General features: G+C 40.0%; 1 protein-coding gene across 1 annotated transcript in view; it reads left to right on the forward strand.

Annotated features, from left to right (window-relative positions):
* luzp2 (leucine zipper protein 2) overlaps positions 1 to 20,545 on the forward strand; it is a 144,837-nt gene that overhangs the window by 97,853 nt on the left and 26,439 nt on the right. Inside the window, exons 6-7 of the mRNA XM_069705453.1 lie at positions 9,255 to 9,317; positions 19,671 to 19,733. Coding sequence (XP_069561554.1) covers positions 9,255 to 9,317; positions 19,671 to 19,733 — 126 coding nt within the window. The remainder of the gene's footprint in view (positions 1 to 9,254; positions 9,318 to 19,670; positions 19,734 to 20,545) is intronic.

Consider the following 20,545-nt stretch of genomic DNA (forward strand, 5'->3'; position numbering starts at 1 on the left):
GGGGGCAGAGTTTTACCCTCTCTGTACCGCTCCTCTGTCTCGGTGGGAGTGCCTGTGTGTCTCGCTATGAACGTGGGTGAACAAAAATTATGTGCCTGGTTTTTGATTACGGCTCATCACTTCTCAGATCTTAAATATTCTATTATAATGGTCTTTATTAAAAAGGAACTCATTGATTCAGTGGAAGGATCAATGTTCACAGACTAACAATAATCAGTTAAAACTATCAGTTGCGGAGGAAACGTGGGACTTAACTTACTTTGATCGCATGCATTTTGTTCCACCTTAACACTTCAGCTCAGAGAGTGGAGATCTGGGTTTGGTTTATTCAGTTTGACGTAATATCAATTTGTCCAGGGATTCCTCACGTTGTCCAGTTGCGCCACTTGAATTAATCTCTCAGATAGTTCACTCTCATCGTTAGAGGCTTCGCTGTCACTATTCCCATCTGATTTATCAGATTGTTCAAGTCGTTTTCGGCGTGAACAAATACACGGAACGGCAATGAATTAAGTGACCAGGAAAGATTAGTGTTCAGGTGGGTGGGTCAGCGCGGCAACGGGCTCCAGCTCTATTATTACGCTGATAGTAATTCCGGCTACTTCACATTGAATATTTCAGCTCTCCTTTGAAACGCCAAGCCTTCCCAATTTCCCCGAGAGGATCAATAGAGTTCATCTTATCTCTTTTCTTCGAATAGCCCGAAGCCTTGTCAAGCATCTTATGCTGCGGCTCAACAGCTATTTGATGAGAAATGCAGAGAGGCAATATCTATACAGAAACCCTGAACTGGAGCACGCGGTCGGGTCAAATGAAGACGTCGACGCTCTTTCCATCAGAGCAGATTCTAATGCATGATCATAATGCAGTTGTGCATCTGGACCGACAACAAACACCTGAAAAAGTACCCCCCAAAAAAATATTGTGCTGATGCATTGACAATTTCAAAACATATTATAGCTGGTTATGATTTTGTTGTATGACGCTGTAACTCCCATTTCTTTTCTTACCTTCTTCTGGGGGCACTGCGTCTGTCAGATAAGTCAACACAGCAGACGGGGAAAACACAACCTGTTTTCAAAAGCACGGCATGCTTATGATTGTGTGTCAGAACAATGGAAACAGTGAAAGCAGCTTTTTGACTTTTGCATAATCCCCCCCGTTTGACCTCAAGAGTCCTTAATAAACTGCCAAGATGAGTTCAACTCAAGCTGCCAAACACCCTGTAAGATTTCTCGGGGTATGTCATATTTAATAGCTTATCCACAGTGAACATTTGCGTTGCTAATGCCAGCAATTTATATGAGCTGTGTTCAACAGCGGCATAGTTACTCGTGCAGGCCCCGCCTCAATTTTTGTTGCAGTGCGTGTTTCTTATTCTTTTCTTTTTTTTCCATGCTTTGAGAGACCGTTGGAGTACACTGACAGAGATTGTAATTGGTTATGTTATGTTACGAGTCTGGTCATTAATATATGACAGAGGCTGTCAAACAGGCAGGCCCGAGAATATGTTTTTACTTTATGATATACATGCATTTTTTAAACTTGTGAGCAAGGCTGAGATCCAAGGAACAAAAAACAACAAAAAAAAGAAGTCAGATGAATAAGAATATGGTTAAAACTGATATTTATAAGCAACCGTGTTTAATGGTCAGAAAAAAAACAGAAAAGAAAGTTAATTATTCATTATCATTATTTTTACAACTGATCTGACAATAAACAATAAGCCAAGTGTCTGTTTCTTTTCTATTTCAGTTGATCAACAGACCTTTTTTTGATGTTCATCTAACAGATCAAAATTTACATAGCTGAAAAGCTGAGCAGAAAATATTTCCTGCATTATCCAAATTTTTCTGTACATTACCAATAGATGGGTTATATAGATTCAGATAGTTTCTTTTAAGCTGTGCCACAAGAGCTTTTGTTATGGCTGATCCTTATGACTCATTCTTCATAAACTGAATGCAGAACTCTGACATGGGGAAACAAGCATACTGCTTTCAAAATTTGGTGTCTAAAAGGCTTTTGTGCATAATTAATTCCAATACTTTGACAATTGAACATTTTCCACTTCATTATTTTGAAAATTATGCTGCGGGAGCCAACCATAACCACATGGGACACATGAATGAGAATGCATAACAAATGACTTTGTTGCTCGCTTAAAACCATAATGATTTGAATGGTCCATAATGCCATGATTCCCCTCCTCCGGCCCCGCTGGCTCACAGTCTTTGAAGGTTCATCTGTAGTGAAGTCTAGGATGCAAGAACGAGACTTTTCTGTGGCAACTTATTATCTAACAGCGCTCCTAGCTCTGACCCAACAAAGGCCTCGTTCGTAAATGCAGGTAGTAGTAGCCAGTTTTTTTGCTCCTATAAGACTTTTTTTGTTTTGTTTTGTTTGTTTTTTGGATGATCTGCACAAATCATATGGAATCTGATCTTTTCAATTTGGATTCAGGACCGTTTTTTTGTATGATCCTAAATCAGATGCAAGTCTGTGCAACCTCAGTGTTAGCAGTTATATGACAATGCAAGGGATAGTTTTCAGTTTTTGAAGTGGGGTTGTATGAGGTGCTTATCTATAGTCAGTGTACCTTCAGTAGATGGTGTTCGGCACGTCCCCAGTTGAGAGAAGCAGGCAGCTGTTCCGTCATGGAAGCGAAGCCACATGCTGCTGTGGACAGGAACAATGAGAAAATGTATTTTAGAAAATAAATATTAGTTCAAGAGCCTACGAGAGTAGTAGTAGAAACTAAACAGAACTACTACACGTCCACCAGGGAGTACAGACAGACCCTTAATTCTTTTGGTCTACTTCAATGTATCAGTCATGCTGTAGCTATCTTCTCTACAAGAAGTATAAACATTAAACATCATGCATTAAGGAAGGTAAAATGCTTCTTAAAAGTTTATTAAAAGCTTGACTGAACCCTGAGCGACCACATTTCAGAGAGAAAATATATATATATATTTTTAAGCATTTTATTACCTCTGGCTTTTTTCTCTCTCTACCAGAAACAGTGATTGCAGTTCGCCTCCGTGGGCACAGTTCACTGTGGCCTTTAATTGACAGGAATAATGAAGTTATATTTTCATAATCAACTCTTTACAGCAGTGATGCAACAAAAACATGTTGTCATTTTGAGTTTTTTTTTTTTTTTTTTTACTTTTATTGACCTTTTAAGATGAAATATGTTGTGACAACAGCGCCTCGCTTGCACCACCTCTAAGTGGTGTCAGGCAACGTGAACAACATGGCTAGTGTGAAATAGAAATGTCAACACAAAATTGCAGTGTACTTTTGATGGTTTATGTAAACTTGGTTGGACTGTGTGGGAGGTTTTTGATACATGAATATGAGGCTTATTATGCATACTAAATCCACACTTCATGATGTAAATGTGGGAACAACTTGACTGGGATTAAAAAAAAACATTTTTTTTAAAAATCCCCGGAAGAGTTGGTCGGTGCCTCTTCCCACTACGGCTAAAAGGATGCTGCACTGATGGGTGTTCAGCGGTGTGAAAGTTGACCTAGATGGGCAGTAAATATCAACACTCAGGGGCTGCCAGCATATCAGCACTTCATAATGTGTGGAAATAACTTTGGTGAGTCGACGCAGATAGGCAGTGCTGAACTGCTTTAAATGGTTAGCGATTGCCCATTCGTGTCTATGGCTGTAAATTAAGGTTTTGTTTTGTTGATTTTATATTTCATTTGATTTGATTTCACTTAATTTGTCAGTCTAGGAAATATGATTGTGGATCAAAACAGAGAAGCCATCCTTTATTTTAATTGAGTTATTTGTGGCCACAGTGGAACTTCACAATAGTACTGATAAAGGCTCTGCAACAATCTGCGAGAGATTTCATACAACTGATTTGTGTGCTGATGGAAAATATGAGCAACATGTAAAATGCCCCTTTATTTCCAGGTCTGTAGAATGACAGTGCTGCAAGGAAATAACACGTTACGAAATAGGCAGCTCAGTGTATCTGATTTTGCATAATGCACTGTGACACAGAAGCTCCAGAGGATCTTATTTTCACTCCGAGTATGTCCTGGGGCTAAACTACATCACATCTTATGATGGCTGCCAGTTCTGCATGTCCTCAAGTGGTGGTCCCTCTGTTGGGGTGGGAGGAGGTGCAACTGTGTGGAATTGATACTCGGCCAGTTCCTCCCTCACCGAATCACAAAACAACTGGCATCTCAGCTCATTACCTCGGCTCAGCGTGCGTGCACAGTAATGGTTGGAGGGTCCTGTAAACTGGACAGGTGTGGGTGTGAGAATTGCATTGCAAAGGGAAGACAGAGTCCAGAATGTACAGTATGGTGAATGCTGCCTGTAAAGCTGAACCTCGCTTCAGCACCGTGTTAGCACAGTTCCTGCTTTTATACTTTTAATTATCCAATGCAGAAGCAAACATAGTTTCTGAACAAAGTACATAATGATCTTTAGTTTGATTGTGAAATATTGCCCCCGTTAATCAGCGGTACCCTGGAACTATCAGTTTGGATGTTGGAGATTACCATCAGTCAGCACAAACAACGTTTGATGGCACCAGACGCAGTCATATAATTACAGATAATTTGAGGACAAACTCTTCATTGTGATAATATTAGCCGAAACTGACCTTGATATATATCCACTAAGTGGAAACAAGATTAACAGTCCACTTCTATGTTTAGTGGCTCTGTGTGGTTGTACTTCGGCACAGCGTTTTGAGCTTAACGCTAATGTCAGCTTGCTCACACGATGTTTATCATTCATAATGTTCACAATGTTCACTGCCTTAATTTAGCTTGTTAGCTTTCTAAAATTAGCTAACTGGCAAAATGCGACTACTGGGAAGCATTACTAATTGCTGTTTCATGCAGATGCCGCTGTGTTGTCAGCGATTGTCATAAAACATAAGCATAGTGTATGCAACTGTATGACTTCTGTGCCCAAACCGTTCCTGTGGCTCACAACCAATTTGTCAACTTAAAACCATTAAGCTGTCTCCAACATCAATCAGAAAATCTATTATCTGAAGCAAAACAACACATCCGAGTGTGTCATCTTTACCCTATATTCATTTGATGTACAAGCTATAAGCCATAATTGTTTGTGGTAATAGAACTTTAAAAAAAAAAATTCGCACTGCAGACGGTGCTACTTGGGGATAAACAAATTGCCCCACTTGCACTGGAGCCAAAAGCGCAACAGCTGAGGCTGCTTCTGAAGGGCAGACAGACGGACAGATGTTCATTTTATATCAAATCAGTCAGTTTTGTGAGGATGAAAACATATCTCTGTGACAAAGTAATTGATTTATGCTATTTAGCACCTAAGGTGTGAAAGCCCTAGAATCATAATATTCAAAAACTCCTGAAAGTTGGTACGCCCGTCTCTCCCGGCGAAAAATGTCCTATTTTACTGGAGTCACGAGTGGGCGTGGCCAAATGGCTCGCTAGCGCCCCCTAAACAGATGCCCCGGCGGCTACATGCACGGAATTCGGTGGACATGTTTATCACACCGAGATGTACAAAAAAAGTTACATTGCACCGTTACGTCAACTCAACAGAAAGTCCACCATTTTTAATTTAGTCGCCATTTTTGGCATGTTGTTCAAAAAATGACCGGCATCTTCAAAGTCAAAACTGACTTACAATTTTATTTAAAGTCTTGACAAAGAGGGGAAGGGAGGGGGGAGGGTGGAATTGAACCCCAAACCTTCTAGTTGAGAGGCAGCAGTGCTAACCACTGTAAGGGTAAGCCACGTGGTTCAAGGAGGGTGAGTCCTTCTAAGGGTAAGCCAAATGGTTCACAGAGGGCGAGACCTCCTAAGGCAAGTCCCTCTAAGGGTAAGCCACACAGGTGTGGGTTTGTCTGTGCAGTCATATTACTACCAAACCAAAGGTCAACAACAATACAAAACTCAAACAAAATAAATAGTCCAAGAGACTCTTTTTTTCATTGTGCACTGGTTAGAGCAGTTGCCTCCTCACAGAGAAGTAACTTGATGTCAGTTCAGAAAAAGGTCATACTCCAAAAAGTAATAAAAAAAAGTCATCCAAAATATCCAAAGTATGTGGTCCAAAAAGTGACCCAAAATTCATTATGTATATAGTATGTAGTATAGAATGTATTGTATAGAGTATATAGTATAGAATATATAGAGTATATAGTATATTTTTTATTTTATTTTTTTAATTTTATACACTTTATTAATCCCCGAGGGGAAATTTCTTCACTACAGCAGGGGGGCTCTCAGGGGGGAGATGCTGCAGCAGGCTGCCACTAGCGCGGCGCCAGGTAACCTGACCTGAGGTGCATGTTTTTGGATGATGGGAGGAACCCGGAGAGAACCCGGAGAGAACCCACGCAAGCACAGGGAGAACATGCAAACTCTGCACAGAAAGGCCCAGGACCGGATTCGAACCCGGAACCTTTTTTGAAGTGAGGTGACAGTGCTAACCACTGCACCACCGTGCTGCCCCAATATATATATATATATTATATATATAGTACAGAGTATATAGTATAGAATATACAGTATATATAGTATAGAATATATAGTATAGAGTATAGAGTATATAGTATAGAATATATCGTATAGAGTATATAGTATAGAATATATAGTATGGAATATATAGTATAGAGTATATAGTATAGAATATACAGTATAAAGTATATATTATAGAGTATAGAATATATATTATAGAGTATAGAGCATGTAGTATATAGTATAGCCAGTTCGATGCAGCTACATTTGATGTTTCACCGTGACACAGGAAGTTGATGTTTAAGGTCAAACGATGCTCCAAACCTCATGAAACATGCGTCAGGCACCAACTTTCATGAGTTTTTGAAAATGTTAAAGCCGCCAAAAAAAGGAATTTGTTTTTGAGGAAGAAGAATAAGGGACGAGATCAAGAAATAAATTAAAACTGCAAGGGGGAATATGCGGACCTCGGCGTGCTGCACGACGTTCGAGGGCCGCATATCACTGCCTGCAGTTTTAATTAAGATTTATCATTTTAATGACGGACACTGTGACTTCCAAACCCGGCTGTTATACACAACGATCAGTACGTGATATTGACTGTCGAACTGTCTTGGCTAAGGTATTATACTGTTTCAAAGTCTGTCAGATTACTCTCTAAGTCCATACACTGTGATCCGTTCACATGCAAAACAAGTGGGGAAAAGGAGTTCCTGTTGGTTGCACTTTGTGTTTACAGTATGTGGGGCTTAGTGTTTTGATCATTGAGTTTACTTGACTTATAGCTGGTAGAATATTAATTGCTCTCGCTTGAGTTCTATTTGAAGAATAGACCCTCGACTACAGGTAATAGCCTCATTGATAAAGTCATTAAGAATGTTAAATGTGATGTTGACTCAAGGAAAAGAGCTAATATATCTACATTATGATGATTATTATGAAGATGTGTATAACTACATTAGCTTCCTTTGACAAAATGAACATGGTACAAGCTTTGATACTAAACAGCAGTAATTTTGTTGGTATCAAATGTTATAGCATCCCCTTCAGCTTACCTCAGCCATCTGGATAATTTTAGATTCCATTATTCCTCAACATATTTAAGGCTGTGACGAGTTTAATTAATATTTTCCCAGTTCCTTCGCGCATCTTTAAATGCCACTTTATCAAACTGCATATGGCGGCATAAATCTAGCGCCTGAGATTTGCATACAGCATGCTGCAATACAAAACAATCAACAAAAAAAAAACATCTACACATGACATGAATTATATTGTTCTGTTTTGTTTTTTTTCTAATTTCTGAAGATGTCACACATAATCCTCATATATGATATGGATAATTTTGTATACATTATGTTGCAGAGTGCAGTATGTTCTGTTCTGTGAATAATACTGCTTCAATTAAGTTGCTTTCTTTTAAAACACGCAAGAGACCGTCTGAATAACTGTCTCCTCAGTGCATGTGCTGGAATCGGTCCCATTTGACTTCCTCTTGTAGACCTTACTGAAGCTTTTGTCATGGTCGATTGTGCTGTTTGATTGGTTATCCTGAGATCTGAATGGGTACTTTGGGTTAAGCATTAAGTTGGTTTAGGACCAATCTTACTAACAGATCATTGCCCATTAAAAAAGGAAATTCCCTCCCGTTCAAATGCTGTTATCACTTCCAGGCTCCATTCTCCTTTGTCTTTACTTGCTCTCTTTTGACCGTGTCATTTGTAGAGTACCTTTTAAACATCTAGTAGTGCTTTTTACTCTGACTCATTTCCGAGAGAAAGATCTTGGCATTGTGGCCACAATCCTTTGTGTGATCGTTTGTCGAAGCAAGGGCTGCACTATTGATACTTGATTAACAATGCAGTGTTTTCGTACCAGTATCTTGGGAGGGAGGGCTGCACCGCCAGCAGGACCTGCCGCCCACCCTGAAAGAAACTAAATGCGAACGTACTCATAGAACTGTAGTTATGTTTAGTAACTACTATTTATTTAATTACTTCCTGTGCACCCATCCCATCCAACCTATTCACCTCTGCCAAGGCTGAGTGGCTAGGGGGAAACACTGGAATGGATGTTTTTAAAACTAAGACATGAAATATATACAAACACAAGAAGAATCACATTTTGTATTAAGTTGATTATATTACTTTTTGATATATGCTGCACTTTGTCTGGAGAGTTGTGCAATGCAACAGCTTCTTTTTTGTATGAAATAATAGTTAACATTTTCTGGAACTGGAAAAGATAATTAATGTAAAATACTGTATTGCCTTCGAAGTCAAAAACCTCACTCATGCCTCCGGATTATTTCTAAAACTGCAGCAAAGATTTTAACTGGCACCAAACAACGATACCCCATGACCCATACTTTGGCATCTTTCCACTAATTGCCAGCCAAATGATTTTAAGGCTTTACTGATCACGTTTAAAGTTTTAACCCTTTTTTTGGGGGGGGGGGGGGGGACTGGCCCTGGCCCTGGCCCTGAGCTTCATTTCTGACCTTCAAGATGGAACCTGAGTGCACCCTCGGATCCTCAGACGGAGCACTCCTGACAGCTCCTCACTCTGGTTTGAAATCGAGAGCACTTGCTGCCACAGCTCCTGCACAGCCAAACACCCTGCCGGAGAAACCGAGGCCCACTAAGTCAATAGTGCTTTTTTTTTTATGAAGCAGCAAAAATGTTAAGGGAACATGCAGTGCGGAATACCGGGCAGACAAGAATGTCATTATTTCTTCCTTTCTTTTCTCTTTTTCAGAACAAGAGCTTGAAAAATAAGCTACTCTCGGGAAACAAACTTTGTGACACCTATGCTGAAGAGGTAAGAACAGTACATCCCGTTTCACCACATAATGCAATTAATTCCCAGCTCCAGCTACTTCATTGTTCATGTAATAAGGGCATTCATTGCAGACATTTTTTGTTTTCCTTTGAGTAAGCGCTGCTAACAAAATACAAACAATGCAACATCTGATTGCAATGTGATTATTAGTGCCAATGTATTTATAATCAAAATAATTAAATTTGCTTTCTGTTTTGTAAAATTCAGTTCTTGAGAATCATTTTCCTGCTATAATTATAATTAGCTATAATTAGGAAGCTTTTCCTGCTAATGTTTATGTTGAAAGATTGACAAAAGACCAGCTCAAGGTTAGAAATGATTCATTGCTGTCTTCCTCTCTCTTTCTCACGCACGCACATAGACGAACACACGAACTTGGTTTTGGCTGTCCGGTAAATCAGAGAACAACTTGTCTCTAACAGCGACCTTTTTGATGGCTGTACAGTTGCAACCTGAGGAGCTCGGGTTGTAGTGATAGCAGCTTCGAGTGCATTTCGTCTGTGCCATTTTCGCTGTCACTTTTCTTCTTTTTCTGCTTTAGCTGGGCGGCCCTTTGTTATGGTCAGCGGCGACCAACAGGTTTCCCATCCTCAGTGAAGCTTTGAGCTGAGCTTTGAACTACCACTTTTGCCTTCCTGCTGACCAACGCTCATGCTGTAATTTAGCTATGCAGCATCGAACAAGGCAGCGGGTCCTGCGGGCATACTGATGACATGCTCAAGTCAGTGCAGCTGGTTATGTGTAATCGTGGGCTTTATAGTTATGCAGTCATGCAGTTGGTGATTCCAAGCTTTTGCCAATATCCAGGCTACAGTATTTGGAGTAACTTCAGATTTCTTTTACAACATAGTGTAGTGTGGTGATGCAGACAGCTTGATGGATGGCAACCTTGGTGTGGAGATGGAGATTTTACTTTAGAAAGACCCGGAGCTACACCTCCCCAACGGCAACCTTGGTTTGTTTGATCAATGCCAGCGATGATATTTTCAAGGTTTTCAAATGACAGAACAAGTGTGCATTTTACAGTAAAGACCGGCAGTTATCAGTATGGACGCTGTGATAATTTAGTCCCTCAAATTAGTAATCTTTACCCTGAAAAAAAACATTTGTGCCCTTGAATTTCTGAGCCATGTTCTCAAATTACTTTCCGACACAAATGAAAAATGCACTCCATTTATATCAATAAGGGTATCCTAAATAACAGAAACACCTTTCTGTATAATACAAAATAGTTCGAGCTCCACAAGCTGCATCCTAAAAAATAATGTTGTATCAACGGCTCTCTAACAGTTTCAACAAAAACTGAACATTGCATCAACAACAACAACTGCATTAGTTTTTGGTTGGAATAATTGGCTACTGATTCTGTGGACTTAGACAAATAGTAGTACAACACATTTTAGCTTGAAAAGGAGGCTCTATTTTGGGCATCAAGTGCTCTAGGATCATAAAACATTGTCCATGCCAGTTATATTTACAATATTTTAAGTCCATTTTTATTACAATAACTGAACTATATCATATTGACTTAATGAATTAAGTACTAAGAGGACATAAACTATTGATTTGAGGTTACGCATTAGCGTTAACATGAGAATAAACAGATTGCGATATAAACAGCACAGCAGATGGTAGTTTTCTTCCCAAATCACCTCTGTCTTGAACAGCATCAGCAATAGTTGACTACAGCTTTGTACTGACCACAGTTACATGAACACCACGTCTCAGCTCCACAAAGAGAATTGAGTGTTCGGAAGCTCTTTCTGTTGAAGAGCTGTTCATCGACCCTGAAGTCTGCTCCAACTCTGAGGTTATTCTTGAGCTCCTACTGAGACACAGGAAATTGGTGTTGAAAATTACAGGCCTCTTTCCTCCTACGAATCCTCCAGCTGAACATGCCTGACATTTTACCAGCTAAGCTTCTCCAAGCCATCATCTCGTATTCCAACTCTGAGATGATGATGGCGGCTTTGACTGCAGCTTCTGATTATAACACTTCAGGAAAGAGTTGGAGGGAGTACAAAGGCGATGAAAAGGTCCTGATTGAAGTTGTGTGTAACTCTAGAGTGAGCCAGAACGTTCCCAGCAACAGCAAAGGAGATAATCAAAATGGTGATAAAATATGGTTGGCTGACTGTGCTTGTATTTAATATAGCTGAACATAATATCTCATCCTCAATGCCCCTTAATACTGAGCTGTGTTCTGTGTCTACCTCATTGTTTCTGAAGAACTGTTATCAATTCAGTTCAATTACATTTCAGAGGGAAACTCAACAATTCCCACTGGGTAACAGGAAAGAGGAAAAACTTCCTTTTAACAGGAAGAAACCTTTGACAGTACCAGATTCAGAGGTCGGTCGCCATTTGCCTCAAGCGGTAGGGATGAAGGGAGAGCTCAGAGAGAAAAGAACACCATAGAGAACAACAGGCAATAACCACTGTCCAGTAACCTGCAGAAAGCTACAGGGACACCAAGAACAGAGAGGAAAAAAGCACTTACTGCAGGAAAGAGAACACAAAGTTAATGACGGTAGCGGCACATAACTGCATGGAGACTGAAAGGGAGAGTAGAGGAGGAGTTATCAGGGCCGGTAGACTTTGAGATCTTTCGGGAGCAAACAGCTACCAGACTTTTCTTGAACACAGGTAGATGGAGGTCACTGTCTTCAATTCCATTGGGAGACTTAGACTGTTGAAGGTAATCAGCGAGAGGAACATTGTTCCATGTCCCTACTTTCATCCCAGAAAGTTATTTACGTTTAAAGGGGAAGGGTTACAGACTGAACTTTTAATCACACTGTAATTACAGTAGAGTAGCAGAAAGAGAGGCCCTAAAGCTGTGAAACAATTGTCTCCGGAGATAGCAATCAACATTACTCCATCAAAAGTTTGTCTGTTCAGAGGGCAGTAAATGTTGCTTACTCCACTCTTGGGAACCATCGACTACGGTCTGACAGACATATTTCGGGGGTTTCCGTTGTAGCCAGCAGATATTGGGGTCAAGACTTCCTCTTCCATGTGTCGATTGTTGAGTTGAGAGATGACTAATCTCTGTAAACAGATATCTGCTCATGAGTGCAGATACATTTAACAACTATAGCCAATAGAAGGCTAAATCATTATCAGACGAAAGCTGATGGCAGTCAGTATTGCATTTTGGCCGATGCCTTTGCCTTTTTTTGCTCAACACATGGACTGTTGATCTGCATGCAAGCAAAGCCAGCTCAAACCTGATTGGTCAAAAGTACTTGGGCAACAAATGGAAACCCACCTATTTCTTTATTTAAAAGCAGATATCTGTTTGTAAGGTTATGCTGACTGAAACGCACTCATCATAAAACCATGATGTAAGAGTAGTTTTTGTTGAATATTTGGCTTGATTATTGCCTTTTCACTGGATTTTATACAAGTCACAAAAATGGTTACACATCCAAAAACATCAGAAGTTGAATGCAGAATAACCCTTGAGAACATTCACCCTTGAACTTGTACTTAATTGTTGTCATGTAATCATGTTTCCATGCTTCAAAGATCTTATAAGATAAGATTTCCTCAAAGCATTGAGTGAGTCAGAGTGTGTTGGAAAAAAAAAGCTTGTGATAAAATCTTTTAATCGAAAATCAGGGCTTTGAAATCATGTCCAAAGAACTGAGATTAAGCAAGCTCTTTTTCAGCTGGCCTCGGATAAACTTTCTCAGTACAGGCGCCTTTTGTTGCACATGATACATTTGAAGATTTTGTATGCGTAAACAGTAGCTTGACTTTGTGTTATTTGCGTTCCCATCTTGTGAAAATTGGCTTTGGGAATTCCTGTATTGTATATTGGGATACATGCCATTTGGTGTGGTAATCGGTTTTGGAAGGCTGATTTAACTTGTGCATGGCTTTTGCTTGCTATGTGAGGTGGAGGATCAAGCTTTGTGCTCTTAATCCGTGTGTAGTTGTGAAAACGACTCGGCTACAAGGACTTAAAAACGACACGTTAGCAACACTATAAAGGTTGTATAGTTGCAGCAGTTATGTGCAGCTGATCTTGTATCCTCTCTTGAAAACGGATGACTTGCTAGGTTTGCCTAGGCTATTATTTGGAGAAAACAAAAATAAATTGAAAAATAAATGTTATGCTAGTAGCATAGAATGAGAACATGCTTGATAAACAACAGGCCTTTGGTTAAAGTATCATGTCTTTAGCACGACCAAAGTTTTGTAGTTAATCTAATGAGGAGAACTTTAAATGTGATAGAGCTGCAACTAATGATCATTTTGAAGTTATAATTATTATGATTGATATGTTATTTTGCCTTTATTAGATGGACAATAGTATGCAGCTAGTCCAGCTGGCTACCAGTCAAACCAAAGACTCTCTACCATTTATTTTTTTAATAACTGATTACTCGTGTTTTCTATAAAAAGCCCTGAAAATGGCAAAAATTACATCTCACAATTTTCTAAAACCCTGACATTTTCAAATTGCTTATTTCGTCTGTCTAGTCCAAAATTAACACTTATTTAAGTTTACAAACATTAAGATAAAACCAGGGAATATTTAGCTTTTTTTTTTTTCAAAGACTAATTGATTAACTGTGTCAGCTGTAATGTATAAATAATCACTTTCCTTAACTCACAGAACCATATTATCGATATAGTGTTGTAAAACCATTAATTGTAGACATCAGCGTTCCCACACAAAAGCAGCAAAATGCTTACACTGCTTTGGAGTTATGACTGTAGAACTTAAAACCACCTGTATATAGTAAATGATGTGTTTATAACATTCATATAATGCTGTATCATATGTTTACTTTCAATAAATAATAACTATGCTCCATGTTTAAATGCTGTTCTACTTCATAACAGCGGTTGTAGTAATCATGAGTCAGTGTTGCCGAGTCATTTGCTCATTTGGTTCAAACTCCTTTCATTCATTTGAGCGTGAGCTGCAGTCCGGACTCCATTAGATGCTTTTTGGGTTAATGGGGCTAATAAGACTCTTGGCCTTTTTGCTCCATTTGCTCTCAAATGATTTAGAATCTTTCAAAAACACTCTGACAAGACAAAAGTGGAACTGTTGATGTAGAAACACAGTCACAGAAATGCAGTGAGGTCACTGAGAAAAATGGATTCAAGGGTTAGAGAGTTCAGTCAGGAAACCCACTAGCAGGCAGCCACTGACCTGGCTCGGCTCTGTCTTTGTTCACTTCACCAATCACAAAGACAGTCTCTGCTGATGGCGAAGCCGCCTGCTATACATATCTGGCTATATTTCGCTGCTTATCCGGTTCACTGGTAAAATGTCATGCAACCTCTCAGCTCCAGACGGCGATGTCCTCGGGGGGGGAGGGGCATCTGATAGCTTAGAAAACTGCCGTCAATGTCAAGGTTAAGACCATTCCGTAAAGGAGAGACACGAGGCATTACAGATGCCATTTAATCTGTTGCACATCTTTTCCTCAACAGCATGAATTTATCGCCTATTTCCCAGTCTTGTCAAATTTATGGTGTCGCCTGCAAAGCCATGACTCAGATGAAGGATGTTGTTACAGTTCAGTATTTTCAGCCCTGTTATCACTGGCGTTACATTTCATTCTTGCGATCGCGATTTAATGGAAACATCTCGTAAACTGAACCCCACAGTATGTATGCAGATTAAATATGAAACGCTGGATTTGGACGGATTCCTGTAGTGATGGATTTCAAGGTGAATGGCCTCATGTAATTAATTCTGCGGGGCGTTTTTGAATGGAGCAGCGTGCTATCATCATCTTGCGTATTTTGGGGGAGATCAATGAGCTAGGAGACAGATCTCACTAGTCTTCACCAACCAAGCGTCGCTTACTCTCATAAATGTTCTTTGTTTCCATTTATTAATGGCCTTTGGGTTCGTGTGTTTATGTGTGAGAGAGTTATAAGTTCTGTGCTCGAACACTATATCTACCAGTTTAAACTCGCAGAGGCAAAAGAGTTTTAGATTTGAAAGACTGAGATTGCACGCACGTGGTTTCCACATTTAGATTTAACTTGAATATTAGTTGTTTATAAATCAACAATAAAATGTGTCACTAGTTTGTTTACAGTATATAGGAGAATGGAGAGGGTACAATTAGGTGTGGGTTTGACATGAGAACCAGAAAAGATGTTTAACCACTGACATATTGGTCAGCTGTCGATCACATGGTTCTCATCGTTTATGTCCCAGTTGTCTTAACACTATCATGGTTTTCTTTTTCTGACAGGAAGCAGCAAGGAGATGATATAGGTTGTTAAATGTCATGTAATATTAGAATGCCTCGGGTTTCATCCAGGAGTTGGAAATCAAAGCAGCTTCTTCACCAATGTTTGATGTTTGGCTCCTTTGATAATACGTTGTTCCGGGAAATGTTGTGTGTTCCCAGCTTTAGTAATATCTCCCACAATACAATTAACTTGTGCAAAGGGAGCGTACAAGAGCAGAATCTTTGAATAAAACAAATGTATTACTACACCGGTTTACTTCATTCACGATCCGTATTAAATAAATCAGATTACCCTGACTGAAATGATTGAAATGAAGTATATACTTCAAGTTTCTGGGCTGTCTGCCAGTCACTAGTCTGCCGTCGCTAGCATTCTTCAGCCGATCAGACGCACTTCACAAATAGAGCAATCTGTTTGAGACGTAGAGGGGGGGGTGTGATGCTGCTGTGCTCCCGCTGCGATTGCGCATACAAATCTACGCTGTGGATGTCTGGACACTTTAACACGCCGAGCGCCACCCATTTGTGTCACGTCACCTTTGCGTCTGCCTTAATGTAAAGTGGAGCAGCTTGTGTTGTTCTCTTACAGGGAGCATTCATAGTACACTCACTTACAGCCACAGTCTGCACATACACAACAGATTAATTCTCTGCTGAAGGTTAATATTTTGTCTTCTTTGTATTTCAGTAACAACATGACCCGATTGTTAGCTGGCCTTCCTGAAATAATGGTTTAACTACTATGCAAAGATAAAGATAAATTTAGAAAAGCATCAGCATACTGACACACATATAATAAAAGAGTTTCCTCATCCACCTGACAGAAACATTATTTATAGCTGCAGTATTAAGTACTTTGTGTTATTGGAGATCAAATGACTGTGTAATGTGAGAATTACTGCTCATACTAATGAACCCATAGATAGTTATCACCCAACTCTGCACTTCCGCTCACAGGATGTTCATGGAGCCTTAAAATGTCTGCAAATTCAAAGTTTTAATTTATTCATGCAAAATTAAGACCTTAATTGTCCTAAAAATAACCACTGCATCCTCAAATCCATCTCTCAAAAGTCTTAAAGTAATACAAATGTGGCAAATGAGATTTCAGTGTTATATTAATGCGGAATAACGCTGGGTAGCTCCACCTTACGCTGGTTGTAGCTCACCTTGGAAGAAAATAAGATAAATCTGAACACTTCTGAAAAGTACACTACAAAATCTGCTTGATTGCAGATTTGACCTCAAAAGTGCGTTCAATAAAATATTAAATTAATATTTGTGTCCATTAATTGTATCAGTTCAAATGTTTTGTGCACGGCTAATAACTTTATGACATTCATCCAGGTTGTTTCCTGCTCCGATAAACCGACTGTACGCTACCAGACCAGCACTAAAGACAGACGAAGTTGAAGACTAGCATTTATATATTTTTCATGTCTGGAAATTAATGCTTGGGCATCTGTTTGCTAACATAAACACCATATATCTGTTTGTTATTGACAGCTTGTTGTGTCCCAGTTGAGTTGGACAACAGATAGGTCAGAGAATTTTTCATGAATTTTAAAATAGTATGAAGCTAGAAAATACTGTAGCAATTGGCAACACTGTCACCTGGAGTTGGTTCAAATGCCACAAAACCATAGTGAATGTATCACAGAAACAACAACCTAAATATGTGATGATCTCAGAAGATCAAATCCCTCCAGAATCTGGCAGACTGTAGCATCCTCTATTTGTCTGATCTTGTCATTAATAATAAATAAATAATAAACCTAGCACGGCCTTAAATGCCAGAGACATATTGTGCACATGGCGTGTAGAAATCCAACGGTCCCGTCCTTGTTTCTCACCAGAACGATGACTCAGATTTCCTCGAATGTGAGCCATCAATTAGGGAAAGATGTTAAATAACACCGAGCTCGCAAAACGCTGCGTCACTGTGTGTTGTATAGTTTTGTAAGCGTTTGAAACGCGGGGCACTTCCTTACAGGACTTAAACCAACGGGAAGAACAAGAGAGAGAAGCTGCAGTGATTCTCTTGGGCAGAGTAGACAGCTCACATAACTTATTCTGAGTAAATAGCAGACCGATGCTTTGGCAGTACAGAGAACTCAGTATATTCAGATGTTTGCATTTCTAAAGTTACAACTCCACAGCCTATGACTCTGTAGCCTCTTAATATGATTAATTCTATTACCAGTGGACATCTCAAAAGCTCCACTTAACTGGGACAAATAAAATTAATTTGGTCACATTTTATTTTATGACCTGGACCACAGAAAAAAAACAGACTTAACGATCCCGAATCAAATATACCGCTCGCCATCTCTGAGTTGCAGTTTTAAGGTTTGCTCTGTGTTTATTTAACCTTAACATTGTTTTACGAGGAGCCCCCAGGATGCAGTTTTTGAATCCAGTTACACGAGACAGAGATGGGTGTCTTGGGACATGGAATACCCCGTTGGAAAAGAAATAACAAGATGAAGAGTGTCATAAAAAACAAAAGGCACAGGTGCTTGTCAAGTACACAAAACCCTGTGAAGTGAATTTGTCCCTCAGCGTCGTGTTCTGTGTACTTTGGTTAAAAGATCAGACCTCATGTCATATTTTAAGTGTCTGTGTCAAAAAAGATAGACAGTCAGATAGAAAGACAGAAGACGTACGTTGGCTGGATAAAAAGATATATAGACAGACAATGTTTTAGTTCAGCAATATTACACGAGAGGGTGTGTTTTAACGCCACTATCGACACGACTGTGATGCGGTCGTAAGCATCACTCGAGTGTAATATTGCGATTATACAACAAGTTACCGACTAAATGAGATATGTATTCAAAATGTCTTCATATTGTGGGGCAATCCGCTCTCAAAATATAAAACCTTTTGTTAGTCTGATCTCCGTTTCCATGGAAGTACATGGGGTATGACTAAGATTTCAGGATCAATGGAGTCATGTATTTTTTTTTAAAGATTTTAGCACCGTGTCATGTGTCAAACGAAACTGGTCAAGCTGGCCGCCGCTAGGATTTTAAGTGCCCGACTACATTACGGTACGGGTGCTCGGAGCGACAACGAAGGACCAATAAAGACCCGATTTTGCGGAAGAGTTCACATTTAATAGACCTTTAACCAGGCAAAACAACATTATATTGCATAGCATATTTAATTCTGTTCTAATTATGTATTGACAATGAAGAGGCAGAGTGACATTTTCTAGTGATGAGCAGGGTGTGATGTGCTGATCTGAGCACGTTCGAAATGTACAATTGACCAATCAGGTCTCTGGGTCGGAACTACTTGTTGTATAATCTGGACTATTCACTCATATGAACTCCAGTAAACTCTACTGACGTCTGACATGTCATGCGCGGACTCATCGAGCTCTTATTTTTTAAAGCTTTGACTTGTTTGGGTTTCAAGCTTCATCAAAGCAATTTTATTTGTATAATATTCACCTCCTGACTTGTAAGTCTTCACAATAGCCGCAGTACAAAACAAATTCTACGAAAACATCTTTTAGCCTCGCGGAGGATTCAAAGAGAAACCCTCTGAAATGTGGCTCAGTCCCATGTGGAGGCTTTCAGTGTTCATGCTCACATCATGAGCAGCTTTGAGGATGGCCGTGTATCAAACTATCGAGGAGCCAAGCCTCTGCGTTTGATGTGCCCACTGATGTGGAGCGGCGGAGTGAATGTCAGGCAAAGCCGTTCACCGTGCATGTTTTGGGGCGCCGGCAAAGAGCCGCTCTGTTTGTGTGTGCCGCTTGACGGGCGAGAGAGCCTGTCATAACCTGGGAACCTGCATGCGTGTGGTGATTGTGGCAATAATGTGTGTAGTGGGAGTGAGAATTCAAGGTTTAGACAGTGGGCAAGAAGCCAGTGCATGACTGCATCATTGTGTGGACTATGCAGTTCAGTGAAGGGTAGATTTGATATTTTCTTCCTCTCAGTAGGGCCTTCCTTTAAGCCAGAGCTTTGCCCGGGGAACACTTACAAAGGAGTCTTCTGCTGCAGCTGGCAGAATCCTGCTACATGATCTAAAACCAATTTCGCTATTTGAATAAGCTAACACTTATTTCCTTATCTTTCCCTTGCAGTCCAAAAAAATCCAGGCTCAACTGAAAGAACTGCGGTACGGGAAAAAGGATTTAATTTTTAAGGTAAGCTCAAACTGAAGGTGGGTGGCTTTATGGTAGCTCCAGACCAGGAGTAAACAGGTAGGCTACTTCAGACCACCTTGAAAGGATGATCCGATCATAGAAGGTGCTCCAATTAATTCAGGCTGCAATTACAAAGTACCTTCCAGCAAGGCAGCAGCCTGCAAAGTCAACCGGCCGGCGTTTATTCCACATGCTGCTGAAGTCTTGTCCTCTGTTTTCCCCTCTGCAAGATCCAACCCATCCTTTTCAATCACGGGACGTATGCGGATAAATGATGTGGACAGCGGTGGATGAAGTTGATACAGAATTATGCATTAGATCATATAAGGGAATCCTCAAGACACAAATCACAGATGACACCGTGGGTAGCACATATTTTAGGGCATCAGAAATCTGTCTGCTGCTCACATACCTCCTCTGCAAGCACAATGGAAACAGCGGGAAACAGAAAACGGTCCTGTATTGTTGTCCACCCGTACATACTCCGCTGCCCCTTGTATTGCAAGGACTAAATGTTCTTAGATCTGAGCGCTCACGCAATATTTATTGGCATTTACTGGTACATGGACTGACCTTTCTGGCCTTGTTTGCGGTGGTAAAATGTCAGTCGACATTTCTGCCACGATGCCTTGTAATGTCATTTCCTAAATGTATGTTGTGATCCTTTAAACCCATCACTCCTAAAGCCGCGTGAGACATAAATGAATAAAAAAGACTCAGTTCTGATAAACTGAATTTTATTCTCCCACAGCCCAACACCTGAATATATTGTCCCTGGATGTCCTGTTGCTTGTTCTATTTCTAGCCGGTGA

Source organism: Brachyistius frenatus, unplaced genomic scaffold, assembly GCF_029030835.1.
Source record: "Brachyistius frenatus isolate BFR_SWC_R1_liver_20210118 unplaced genomic scaffold, ASM2903083v1 Contig_56, whole genome shotgun sequence".
NCBI classification, from domain to species: domain Eukaryota; kingdom Metazoa; phylum Chordata; class Actinopteri; family Embiotocidae; genus Brachyistius; species Brachyistius frenatus.